This window comes from Impatiens glandulifera, chromosome 8 (genome assembly GCF_907164915.1).
Source record: "Impatiens glandulifera chromosome 8, dImpGla2.1, whole genome shotgun sequence".
NCBI lineage: Eukaryota > Viridiplantae > Streptophyta > Magnoliopsida > Ericales > Balsaminaceae > Impatiens > Impatiens glandulifera.
This window is the reverse complement of record NC_061869.1, coordinates 4427888-4441785: the sequence shown is the minus strand read 5'-3', so window position 1 is coordinate 4441785 and position 13898 is coordinate 4427888. Positions and strand designations below refer to the sequence as shown.

General features: G+C 25.2%; 1 protein-coding gene across 1 annotated transcript; it reads left to right on the top strand.

The window, feature by feature from the left end:
• Positions 1-5850: 5850 nt before the first annotated feature.
• On the top strand, positions 5851-7290 carry LOC124912728 (transcription factor MYB33-like). Its single transcript, XM_047453378.1, has 3 exons — positions 5851-6195; positions 6286-7162; positions 7244-7290. Exons 1-3 carry the CDS (start codon positions 5851-5853, stop codon positions 7288-7290), a joined length of 1269 nt encoding a protein of 422 aa, XP_047309334.1.
• Positions 7291-13898: the final 6608 nt, after the last annotated feature.

The following is a 13898-nucleotide window of genomic DNA, read 5'->3' as shown; positions in this document are numbered from 1 at the left end:
AAACTTAGTGACTCAACGTCAATATATATTCAGCAATTGAACGACGAAAGTAAAAAGTGTCGACGACGACAATATATGGCGGTTGAGAGGTGTGAACGGCTAGAGAAAGGGAAAAATGAATGAGAGATTATAGATTTAATGTAGGGTTCTAGTAGGAGGTTCATGATAATTTAATATATAATATGTAATAAATTATATAATATATAATAAAAAATGAATTCGGTTTTCGGTTTGGTTTTTGAGCTGAAACCTAAACTCGAAAACCAAACCGAAAACTATATTTGAATTTGAATCGGTTAAGAATTCGATTCGAAACCGAAAATGTAATTCGAATTCGGTTTATTCGAATTCGGTCGAATATTCGGTTCAAACCAAATATTGAATATCCCTATATATGGGGACCATATCGAAAACCTCAATTATAAATTCACCGTATATGTTGACTATAATGGATGATTTCTCTAGGTGTACTTGGATTTTTTTTTTTTTAATTTCAAACATGTTTAATATTGTACAACTATTAAAGTTATTAAAATAAATAATGTTTAGATTTTGAAATTTTTAGAAATTGTTCATCAAACATTTTGTAAATATTCACCACGACAAAATTGTGTGGTTGAATGAATCATAAACATTTTGATACAAATTGCAAGATCATTAATAATTAAGTCAAAATTAGAAGTAAAATTTTGATCATATTCTTATTGACGCAACATATTTTAAAATAGATTTTCCACAAATGTTTCAAATGGTAAAACACCAATTGAAATATTATGTAGAAAGAGACCAGAATTCAAGATACTTAAAATCTTATAATATTATGATGTATTTGTTATGTGGCAAATGTTTTACCTAACAAATTAAAATTTGTTAAATCTCTTTTACATATATCTTTTAAATAATATCAACACTACATATGTATATGTTTCTAGTGATGTCGTTTTTCATTAAGATTTATATTTTATTTAAAATGTCATCGGAAATAAAAATGAAACATCTGAATGCAAATCAAGTGAATTATGAATGCAAATCAAGTGAATTATCTTTTTTTTTATGATAAGATAAAAAAATCAATTTTTGATGAGATTAATATAGATCATAAGAATACTGAAAATATTAAAGAAAATGAAATTTTTTCATTTTTCTAGATTTATTATGGGTTAATCAGCTGAATGTTATCCAATATGAAGTTATACCTTCATTAGTGTCTATTAATGCTCCAAATCAAACAAATGATAATGGTAAAAAAACTTTTAAAATACTAATTCACCATTGAAAGATTATGTTGTAAGTTAAATTAAAATGAATGAAAATAATAAATTAGTTCACTATCTTTTTTTTATATGTTTTTTTTATAAATTTGAACAATTCACTGAATTTGTAAATTAATTCAGAACAAAAACTTGAAAATTAACTAAATTGACTAAAGAAAAAAAAGACAATTGGATGTAAATGAATTTGTAAGATAAAATTAAATACAAATGAAAGTATTGATAAAGTACAGAGCTAAAGCTAGATTAGTTGTAAAAAGATATAATCAATTAGTTGTAAAAGGATATAATCAAATAGATGGAATATATTTTTATTAAATATTTACATAAATAGATGTAAATATTATTTTTTGAATATTGTATTGAAAATGATATATATATATATATATATATATAAATATATATATATATATATAAATATTATTTTTTGAATATTGTATTGAAAATGATATATATATATATATATAAATATATATATATATATATATATATATATATATATATATATATATATATATATATATATATATATATATATATATAAATATCTGAATGTTTGAAAGTTTGAAAGGTATTTTATCAAAATAAATATGTAAACTTAATAAAAATTTATATGGATTGAAACAATAATTTAGACAAGGTCATTGACAGATATCTAATATTTTGAATATATTGGTTTTATTAAGTTTGAAAATAATCCTTATTTGTTAATTAAAATTGAAGGCATTTTATTAATGTATATTGATAATATTTTTATAACAAGGAGCTCATTATATTGATAATATTTTTATAACAAGGAGCTCATTATATCATAATAATGTTAAAAAAAATGTTTTGTTTATTAATATATGTATATGATAATATACTAAGGACTCATTATAATATATTAATAATGTTAAAAAAGAGTTAAGTGTCTTGTTGAATGGTTAAGTGTTTGCATATTATGTGTTTGATTTGTTGTCCCATTTTTTTCCATCTTCTAATTAAATGACATCTAGAGGTGAATATTCTCAACCTCCCTAAGAGCATATGCATCGCATGACCGGTGCCGCGTACAACGTGTAAAAGGGCAGGTCATTGTTTTTTTTTAATCTGACTTTTTAATTATTATATAATAATATACTCTATAATATAATATAAATATTAGTTATATATTTAATTAATAAATATATATTTTAAATAAATTAATATATTTCCCCTATTTTATTATTATTTTTAAGTAGTTCAACTTCTCAAAATTTTATATAATATAGGAATATTAGTTATATATTTAATTATAAAAATGTTTTTAATATTATAATATATTTTAAAATATAAAAATATTTTATATTTTATTATAATATAGAAATATTAGTTATATATTTTCAATTTTTTCAATAATATAGGAAAATTAGTTATATATTTTCAAATTTATTCTTATAATAATATTTTTAATATTATAATATATTTTAAATTATAAAAATATTTTATATTTTAATTTATTTAATATTAGTTATATATATTTAATTAATAAATTAATATATTTTAAATAAATTAATATATTTTTTTATTAATTATATTAATACGTTTTTTAAGGGTTTAAATTCTTAAATTTATTCTTGTAATGTTTTTAATATTATAATATATTTTAAATTCTCAAATTTTTTATAAGATAAGAATATTAGTTATATATTTAATTAATAAATTAATATTTTAAATAAATTAATATTTTTTCTATTAATTATATTAACATATTTTATTATTTAAAAAAAATATAATTTAAAATAATTTTAAAAATATAATACTTAAAATAATATAAAATAAAAATAATATTTTAATTATTCAGGGCGGACAGAAGTATTGGAGTGTTTTGACCAAGTACAACATGTGCTACTTTCAGCTGAGGTGGAAAATTGATTTGACAAAATAAATGGGCAGATGTCTTGTGAGTTGGACATGCTTTAAGATACTAGGTTTAGTAAGCGCGTATATTTGCGAATTATTTAGTTTAAGATGTATTAAACCTATGACTAAATGTATTAAAAAGAACCCAGTGATAATTTTATTTGTGATTGTGAAAAATATAGAGAATTAGATAGAAGTATTACATTTAATATATTGACTAATCTGTTAAAATGAATAAGCAAGTTCTAGTAAAGTTTAAATATAAGTATAAATGTTATTTTATTAATAATTTAATAAAAAAAATATCAATATATTTACGTCATAAATCCGCCCGAAATCTATAAGCTTGAAATTTAAAATTAATTTTGTGAAGTTTTCAATGACTGACATTTGACATAGGATCTTTTATCTATAAAATAATTTATATTAAATAATAACTAATTTACTGTAAATACTTTCACCTAAATTTACATAACATTAATTCATAACCAAATAATAATATAAATAATTTCAATTTAGCTATATATCTAAATTTCAAATATATATACAGTAATAATAGGAGCTAAATATTTGTAGAATAAGTTTAAAATTAGGTCTAAAAATGTCTCAAATACAAAGTCTAACCATTAATTTTTCTTCATATTATTAAATTATTTAATTTATTAATTAAAAAATATATATTATAACTTTTAAGCTTTTATCTAAATTTTAACTATAAAATATATATAACCTTTTAAAATTATTATAATATTATATATATATATATATATATATATATAACAAACTTAAATACATGTTTAAATTATATATATTAATATATTTAAATATAAATTAGTTATTTTTTAATTATATATTATTTAAATTATATATTTTTAAAATTATATAAATTATATATATACATTTATTACACTCCCACTAATTTATTTTTCAAATTTATTATAAATTTAAAACAACAACTAAAAGGGAAGAGCTAATATGATTGCATAATTTAGCTGTTGGTTTATTAAGTTTTAAATTAATGGGACATAATATAATACAAAAATATTAAAAAGATGAAATAAAAATAAAACAATTATTTCTTATGGAAATAAATAGTGGGAATGTATTTAATTTTTGAGTAATGATAGGAGAGCGAAATATTTGCAGGACGTAACGCTAACTATATTTTTCTCTTTATTTTCATTAATAATTTTTTCTCTCTTCTCACTACCTACCTTTTCTTTCTATATTAATTAAGACTCATTCAATAAAAAATTAATTATTATTATTAATTTTTTTTTAATAATTATTCTCTTTAATTTTTATTATCATAAATATGTTTTTTTTTTTTTAAATTCAATTATGAATGTTTAGCTCCACGCCCTATTCGCTGCAAATGTTTAGGCCCTATTCGCTGCAAATGTTTAGCCCCCTATCATTACTCTTAATTTTTTATTCTTTTTATATAAATTTATTAATTTATATATTTATCAAATATAATATACATATATATTTTAAATATTTTATTAATTTAATTTGTTCACTATTTATATTATTACTTATTTAAAATAAATAAATTTATATATATATATATATAATAATAATAATAAAAATTAAATTATATAAATAACACATCATTCCTATAAAAATTCTTGATAATTTTATTCCCGCTTCCTATATTTTATAAATATTATTTACCAAATTATTGGTCAAAGACACAAAGTCAAACTATTGTTTAAATATACTAAATTGAAATTAAATTTAATAAATATTCAACTACTTTTAATATTATTGTAAAATTATGACGAATGAATGCATACTAAGTCTAATAAAAGAGCTTAAATAGTGTGTAAAAAATGTATTGAACTATTATAAAAACAATATTATTTTGTTAAATGATGTGAATAAATTATTAACTCTAGTCAAACTAACAAATATTTTTTATTAAGAATTTAAATTGACTATTATAAAAACAAATATCGTCCAGGAGACTAGGGATAGACCATTATTTATGTTCTCTTGTTATTTTAATTTAAATCTCAATAATAATAATATGTTTTATTAATAATATTACCTTATATACAAATGCAATTTTATCGTAGACAAATTATTTATAAAATAGTGAGATAGTCTTATTTATTTATTTTAAATGGGTAATGAAATTTGAGTTAATTACATAATTTACCTCATTTCTCTCTCTATCTCTTTGTCAATTTGATTCTTCTCGAAGCAGTCAGATTCTTCAAAGCCATAATTTTCAAAAAGTGAGAGAGTAATATGTTTAAGTTATTCATTCATTTATAATTTATAATAGGTTAAATTCTCATATTCTAATTCTCATCTTAACTTTGTAGTTTTATGGAGAAAAGTCTAGGAATTGGTGTAACGTGTATTTTTCACTGATTATGATAAGATTTGCAAGGTTTCTTTATGAATTCTTTCTTGAATTTATGTTTTATGATTTTTAGTAAGCAGTTTTGATTATGATTTCTATTATTATTGTCGATTATTTCAGGAATTGTGTCTCGGATCAAATCTGTTGTTGTTTTCCTCATCCAGACTAGTTCAAGAACACAATTATACAATTTACGCATTGTAAGTCATTTTTGTTATATCTTTTTTATTCATCTATTGAATTGAGATCAAAATATTGTTGATAATAACTAGTTTAATGAATGATATGGTTTTTTTTTTTACTTTAGTTTGTAAAAGCATCATGTCAACTAAGGAGACTAAGAGAAGAAGGGTAACAATTGAAAATTTAAGTCTATCTAATGAAGAATCCAATAATAATGGAGAGAACGGTGAATTAAAGAAAGGACCATGGACTACAGCAGAAGATAACGTTTTGTTGGAATATGTCGAAAAATATGGGAAAAAAAATTGGAACAATGTACAGAAGATGACTGGACTCTCTCGATGTGGAAAATCATGCAGGCTGAGATGGTTGAATCATTTAAAGCCGAATTTGATTAAATTTGCAATCACTCCTGAAGAAGAAAAACGAATTGTGGAATTACACTATCAAATTGGTAGCAAATGGTCTCGCATGGCTAGTGAGGTTTGTTTCTGATTTTTTCAGTAAATTGAATTGACACTATATTTGTTGAGTTGTTTCTTAATGAGAATCATTTTTTATCTCATGTTTCAGTTACCTGGTAGGACTGATAACGACATAAAGAACTTCTGGAACACGAGATTGAAACGATTGCAACGGTTAGGACAACCAATTTATCCTCCTGAAATATGTAAGGCAGTTCAGAAAAGTGAGCAAACGGAAAACAAAAGCACTATCATGTCAGGATATGGATCTCGTAGGTATCCTTTTCATTTGCCAGCTGGGGTAGTGTATACCGATATTCCTACGATGAAATTCGACGGTTTGAAAAACAATAGTCACCCACCAGATTATCCTAATGTTCTTAGTTTTTCAGTGCCACCTTTTGGATCTTCTAATCAAGGATTACCCATTTCACAACCTGCAAAGGTGTTCAATGAATCTGTTGCAGGTTATAATAATATCCCCTATTCGTCGTCTGTTCAACATATGAATAATGGGAATTTACCATCTTCATACATTAATCAATCTCAACCATGGCCGATTATGTATAATTGCGTCAATCCTATCTCAAATGTCCATTCTTATCCTTTTTCTTCCCCGAGGCTGGATGTTTTAGCCTCGAATAAGTCGGAACTCTCTTCACTCCAATATATAGATCCTCCAATAGATGGTAAATGGGAAAAACCATTATCCCCTAATCCCTCTTTTGATTCTATAGATGACGTTGTTATACCCTTCCAAACTCGTGAGTTTAATTCAGACGATCCCACGGGTATTCGTCGTGAATCTGAATGTATGGAAATGTGCTATCCTACGGGCCAAGGCCAGGGCCAGCAACAGAAACTGATGCCAACAAATTCTATATTTGACAATTATAAGTTCGAAGACTACAGACCCTTGGATTTAACACTGTTATCTTCATGCCAATCCACTCATATTGGAGGAGGCATGATTGAAATTATTCCGGGTAAGTGCATGAATTTTGATATTGTTTAGTCTTTCATTTTGCTTTCTTCTGATTTTATTTATTTTTCTTCTTTTTAAACAGAGTTGGATAATGTGGTAATCGATGGAATCAAGTTGTCTGATTTGTAATTTTGTTTATGTTGAACTTCTTTATCAATGATTTGAACCTTTGTTATGGTTCTAGTTTTAATTTTTAATTGGATGTTTTTTTCAAGCTTTAGTTGTTTATTATTTGTGGATTTTGATTGAATTTCTTATTTTTATAATAAAAAAGATCACACATTTAAAATACTATTTAATAAATATTCAATTAAATCAATAATATTATATGGTCAAATAAGTAAAATAGAAAAAAAAATCACATAAATAAATAATTATTTTAAAATGAAAAGAAAGAAAAAGATAAAAATAAATTAAAACTATATTACTTTTATTAATCTTTATAATACCGATTTAAAATCCTATACCATCGTAATATCCATAATTGCATTTTAATTTTTATAATACCCTCTCTAAAATCCATACTAATTGAGACTTGAACCCTAGTAGATTGAGACTCGAACCCTAGTTGAGACTTGAACCCTAGTTGAGACTTGAACCCTAGTCTCTAATTTGAAATTTAACAACACATAAAACCAAAAGTATATGAATTCAATCTTTAAGAGTACAGTTCAATTAATTAAACACATCTCAGGATTAAGAAATGGTTGAAATTGGAAGAGATTCAGTAACTGTTGTTAACATTTATCAATATGAAACTAAATCTATAAGAAAATGTTCTTTGAAACACACATATTCATCATGATCAAAGACAGTGCTCGTGGTAAAAGCTTAAAAGCGTCTGATTAAAAACCTAAAACTCAATCGGCACATGAGTGATTATAATTCAGCACGTTGTTTACTAAGAACGAAAAGAAGGCGTTATGAACAAGAAACTGTAACAACTATTTTGTAATCGGGGGGATCACATATCAGTGAGATTGAGTTGAGTTCTCAAGGTTTAAAGAAGAAGAAGAAGATTACCATGGCTGCTGGTCGGCGTCGGCGACGAAACTCTTAACGGCGGACGGCGGCGATATACACCAGAGCCCTAGGGCTATCAATCAAACTATATATACACGTACTGCCGAATTTAAAACCCTAATTCAAGCCCAGCCCAAGTGATGATTTCCCAAAGTAACGGGATTTCATTCAAACTAAGTCGTTCATTCCCAAACTAACCTAGTTTTTTATTCAAAATAAGTTTTTTTTTATACATTAAAAATTCATTATGTATAAATTAAAATATTTATATTTTGATATATATTTTAAATTATTATTTATATAAATTAAATTATTTATATTTTATTTAAATTATTATTTTTATAAATTTGATTATTTATATTTTAATATATAATTTAAATTTAATTATTTGAATATATATATATATATATATATATATATATATATATATATATATATATATATATATATATATATATATATATATATATATATATATATATATATATATCATCCCTCTCTAAAATTTGTTGCAGAAATACTCAAACTTTATTGCAACGTGTCAGGAAAATTATTTGAAAATATTGAAAGCAAGACATCAGCACACAAAATTATTCCATACAATGAGCAAAATGAAATTTTGAGGTAACTACTGCACTCTCCATGTTCACATATAGTTGTTAGTTGTATAGTGTGCAATCTCGATTGGGTTAAATACATCGATAAATATCACAATCTAACAATACTTTTTGAGATATGGCAGTATGATTTTCTCTCTATCCCATTAGCACATGATTGAGAGAAATATGGTAATCTTGTTCCCAATGAAAATTTGAGAAAAAAGAAAAACTAACGAGGTCAAAACCAGCGTATTCGAACCGAAATGGATAACCCATAAAGGACTATCATTTGTGGGAGTGTGGCCAAGAAGGTCATACGAGACGTAGCCAACGCTGTTCTGAGCAAAATCGTCAATAATTTAGATAAATGATGATTGTAATCGTTTTATGAATATTTAATTATTATATTGTTATGGTTAAAATATTTTAAATTTATTAGTATTTATCAATTATTTATTAGAATGCTAAAGGGATATTTATTCCACAATATAAATAATAATTGAAATATAAATATATATATAGGGATCAAATTTATAAAAAATAATCAAATTTATAAAAATAATAATTTAAAATATATATCAAAATATAAATAATTTAATTTATATAAATAATAATTTAAAATATATATCAAAATATAAATAATTTAGTTTATATATAATGAATTTTAAATGTAAAAAAAAAAAGAGTAGTAAAATATGTTAGTTTGAGAATGAATGAAAAAACTAGGTTAGTTTGGGAAAATGAACGTCAAAAAAAGTTATTTTTGAGAAACCATCCAACGAACAAGTATAATAAAAAAAATCTATATATTCCAATACATGATGGCCAAAATTTATATGTAGTTTTTAATGATTGACATTTAAACTAGTATATTTTATTATCTATAAAATTATGGTCAATTTCCATTTGATAATTGAGCTCTGGTTGTTTTTATCAAATTAGCTCAAACTTTGATAGGACCATATTTAGATTTTATTTTTTTTAACTTATCAATTTAAAACCGGTCGGTTTAGATTGAGATACGTTGGATTTAGGGTTTAAATTGGAATTTTTCTATTTGTTCTTTTTTAAATTGGTTTGAAATAAGATCTACAACGTTCTCATTATCAAGAAACTCACACATAATCTTGTTTGTCTTTGATATATAGATGTAGGCGATACTTTATTTTGTTATCTATTCTAGACATAGTCCTTTCTGCTTAAATTATATAAATCAACTTTTTTATATTTCTTTGTATGATTTTGAGTATATAAGTAATACAAAATGTGTTTTCTTTAGAATATTATATCATATTTGCTTGCATTTTTATCATTATCTATTGATATTACAGTCAGTTCATTCCGTGTTTGCATATCATTTATGTTTTGTTTTCATTTTATGTTTGTAATATTAATGGATAATGGATATTAGAGTAAGTTATTTTTGTATTTCTACATTTTTTTTAATTTGATTGGGGATTGGATTAGTCATTATTATGAAATTGATTTAATATTTTACATGTATATAAATCAATTTTCATTTTGTCTCAATTAGTTTTCATCATGTCTCAATTATTATGAAAGTTCATGTCTCTACATACTACATTGTTACGAGAGAATCGTCTCCAATCGAATTCCCTTCTCATTATCATCAATCAGATGTGCTCCAACATGTTAATGATATACATTGATGTATTTGGTAACATCCATTAATTAAATATTTCATAAATATTATTGTCTACCATGTCACACTTTGGATCCTCTTTGAAGTATGCCTTTGACCATATTCTCTTAGTAATTCGAATCGTAGAAGTAAGGATGACAATTTAAAACCGTCCCGCAAAAACCGAACCGAATTGCCCCGTTTGGGACGGTTTTTCCCCGAAACCGAACGGGGATAGGACGGGGATGGTATTTGTGTGCTCCACCCCACTCTGCCCCGCCCCGATTTCACCCCGAACACCATAAACATAATTAAAAAATATGAAATCATCAATATATTTATTTATTCACTCTATTTTATAAGAGTAGTAAAGTTATTTCTTTATAATAATATAAAATTTTAATATATTATATTAAAAAATTATTTATATAATTTTATTGTATAATATTTATTTATTTTAAAAAAAATTATTAACAGTGCCCCGCGAGATTCCCCGAAACCGAAAATAACCGAACGGGGCGGGGATGGTATTAAAAAAATCCCCTAAATTAAAACGGGGCGGGGATGGTAAATGCATTCCCCGCCCTGAACCGCCCCATTGCCATCCCTACGTAGAAGTACCGACTCTTTGTTTGGTTTGTCCGAGTACTCTTAAATTGACATCAAAATGTTCTGGATTGGTGGATCGAACACACCTCTAAAATAATAATTTATAGTCTTCAACCATATTTCCTCTAGCACAATTTGTATACCAATGTCAGCAAAATTTATGCTCCTGTATTTGGTAATAATTTAGCAATTTCTCTTATTAATCCCTAACAAAATGAAATTTTAATGATCGATTAAAAACTGTGTGATCAAATTGTATATTAAAATCAAATTGTAGTTTAAAAACATACATTTTTCTACATTTCTGAAATGATGTTAATGTTATCTCCTTCTAAATGTAGATCCTCAATTAAAAGTTTGAAAACTCAATCTCAACGTGTTTGACTCTCTCCTTCCACCACATCCCATGCTATCAATAACATGTGATCATTTGCATCTCGACCAACAACAAAAAGTAGTTCCCCTTTATATGTAGTCTTCATAAAGTCATCCCCAATTATTGGTTTACAACCGTTTATCCAACCACTATTCTGTGCCTCAAAGCACACATACATTATATGAAATTTTGTTTCACTTGTGGTTTCATCTTTGATGGTATTAAAAATAAAAATACCATTATTCCTTGATTGTAGTTCTTCCAAATAGTTTCATGAGTCATTGAAATATTTCTCAATTTCACATTTAACTTCGGCCAAAACTATTCTTTTTGCTTTATTCATCAAAGAACAACTCACATCACAATTTAAATTCTTCCAACAAAGTTGTTGATTTTTTTTTTTGTAAAAATGTCTTTTTGGATTAAAATTCTATTGCAAAATTTCATCGCAACATACTTTCCAAAGACCAACATGTCTTGTTATCAAAATAGCAAAAGTGTTCAGGAAAATAATTCTTTAATATTCAATTTTGTTTTATGTTTTTTCCTTATTTGCAAAAATATCATGAACATCCTTTTTTATGTTTTGTCCTTATTTGCAAAAAAATACTATGAATATCCTTCCTTTTTTTGATGTATTTCACCCTCATTCTGTAAGAGTATTATTTAATCCATTTTAAACTAACTCTGCAATCAAATGAATAATTTGTTATAACATCTTTTATCATCTTTTTTTACTCAAACATTATGTCTACAATAAACCTCACTGCACTTTGAACAGAAAGGTTGTATTTCAAATAAGAAGATTGTCATCTTTTTACTTAATGCGATATTACATTATCATCAAGCCCCTCATAATCAATTTCATCTTCATCTTTTTCATCATTCATATCACTAGTATAATCTGACTTAACTTCAACCTCCTCTTCATAAGTAGGGTCTTCTTCTTCATCCTCATCTTTAACTTGAAAGTCACTTTCAACCTCACATTATCTTTCACATTGAATTGAATCGGGACATCTTTGATATTTATCTCAATTTCAATATCTTCTTCAAAATATTTTTCTTCATCATCTTCATCTTCATCCTCCACATCTTCAACCTCCATATTTTCAGCATTCATCTTTATAACTTGTAGAGGTATATGAAGAAGACTTGATTGAATTTAATAATCTTGAAGTATAGAATCATCTTTTACTTTAAGATGAAAATTAACCTCCAAGCACGTCTCAAATACCAAATGTGGAAGGCAATAATAATGGTGAGAACTGTGAATTAAAGAAAGGACCATGCCCAGTAGAAGATAACGTTTTGTTGGAATATGTCGAAAAATATGGGAAAAGAAATTGGAATGTTGTATAGAAGATTACTAGACTCTCTCGATGTAGAAAATCATGTAGGATGTGTTGGTCAAATCATTTAAAGTCGAATTTGAGTAAAATTGCAATCACTCCTAAGGAAGAAAGACGTATTGTGGAACTACATTATCAAATTAGAAACAAATGGTCTCGAATGGCAAGTGAGGTTAGTTTCTGCTAATTCTTTTTAGTAAATTGAATTGACACTATATTTGTTGTGATTTTTCTTAATGATAATTATTTTTTACCTTAAGTTTTAGTTAACTGGTACGACAAATAACGAGATAAAGAACTACTAGAACACAAGATTGAAATGACTCTAACGGTTAGGACAACCAATTTATCTTCCTGAAATATGTAAGGCAGTTCAGGAAAGTAAACAAACGAAAAATGAAAGCCCTATCATGTCAGAAGGATCCCGTAAGTATCCTTTTCATTTGCCTAGGTTCGACGGTTTAAAAATCAATAGCCACACACCAGATTATCCTAATGTTCCTAGTTTTTAAGTGCCACCATTTCGATCTTCTAATCACGTATTACCCATTTCACAACCTGCAAAGGTGTTCAAGAAATTTGTTACCAGTTATAATAATATCTCCTATTCATCCGTTCAACGTATGAATAATGAGAATTTACCATATTTATACAATAATCAATCTCAATCATGGTCGATTATGTATAATTACGTCACTCATATCTTAAATGTTCATTCTTATCCTTCTTCTTCTTCAAGGTTGAAGCAATTTATAAGGCCTTGTTGTTTTCAAATAACCTTAATTACTGTAAATTATAGATTCTTAATTCAAAAATGAGATTTACACCTATAGACTGAGACAAAAACATAGTAGAGAAAAGATCGATAGAGTTAGGATATATTGTTTGTTCATAATATTCAACATAACCCTAAACCTATCCAAATTAAAGCCTTTAAATACCAAGTAAACTTAGCAAAAGTCTCAACCATAGTTAGGAACTTAACTGATAAGGTAAGAAAGACAAATATGACTGAATATGAGCAGATGACAGATTTTTTAATCAAACAAAACAAAGAAAACAATTCTTCATTCAAATAAAAAACAATAGGAATCGAATTTGATGTTTTACACAAATCTAAGTACAACTCTCTTCAT

Coding starts and splice junctions, on each gene's coding strand:
- LOC124912728 (XM_047453378.1), top strand. CDS start 5,851: ATGTCAACTAAGGAGACTAAGAGAAGAAGGGTAACAATTGAAAATTTA. Junction 6,196..6,285: donor GGTCTCGCATGGCTAGTGAG/GTTTGTTTCTGA, acceptor CTCATGTTTCAG/TTACCTGGTAGGACTGATAA. Junction 7,163..7,243: donor CATGATTGAAATTATTCCGG/GTAAGTGCATGA, acceptor CTTTTTAAACAG/AGTTGGATAATGTGGTAATC.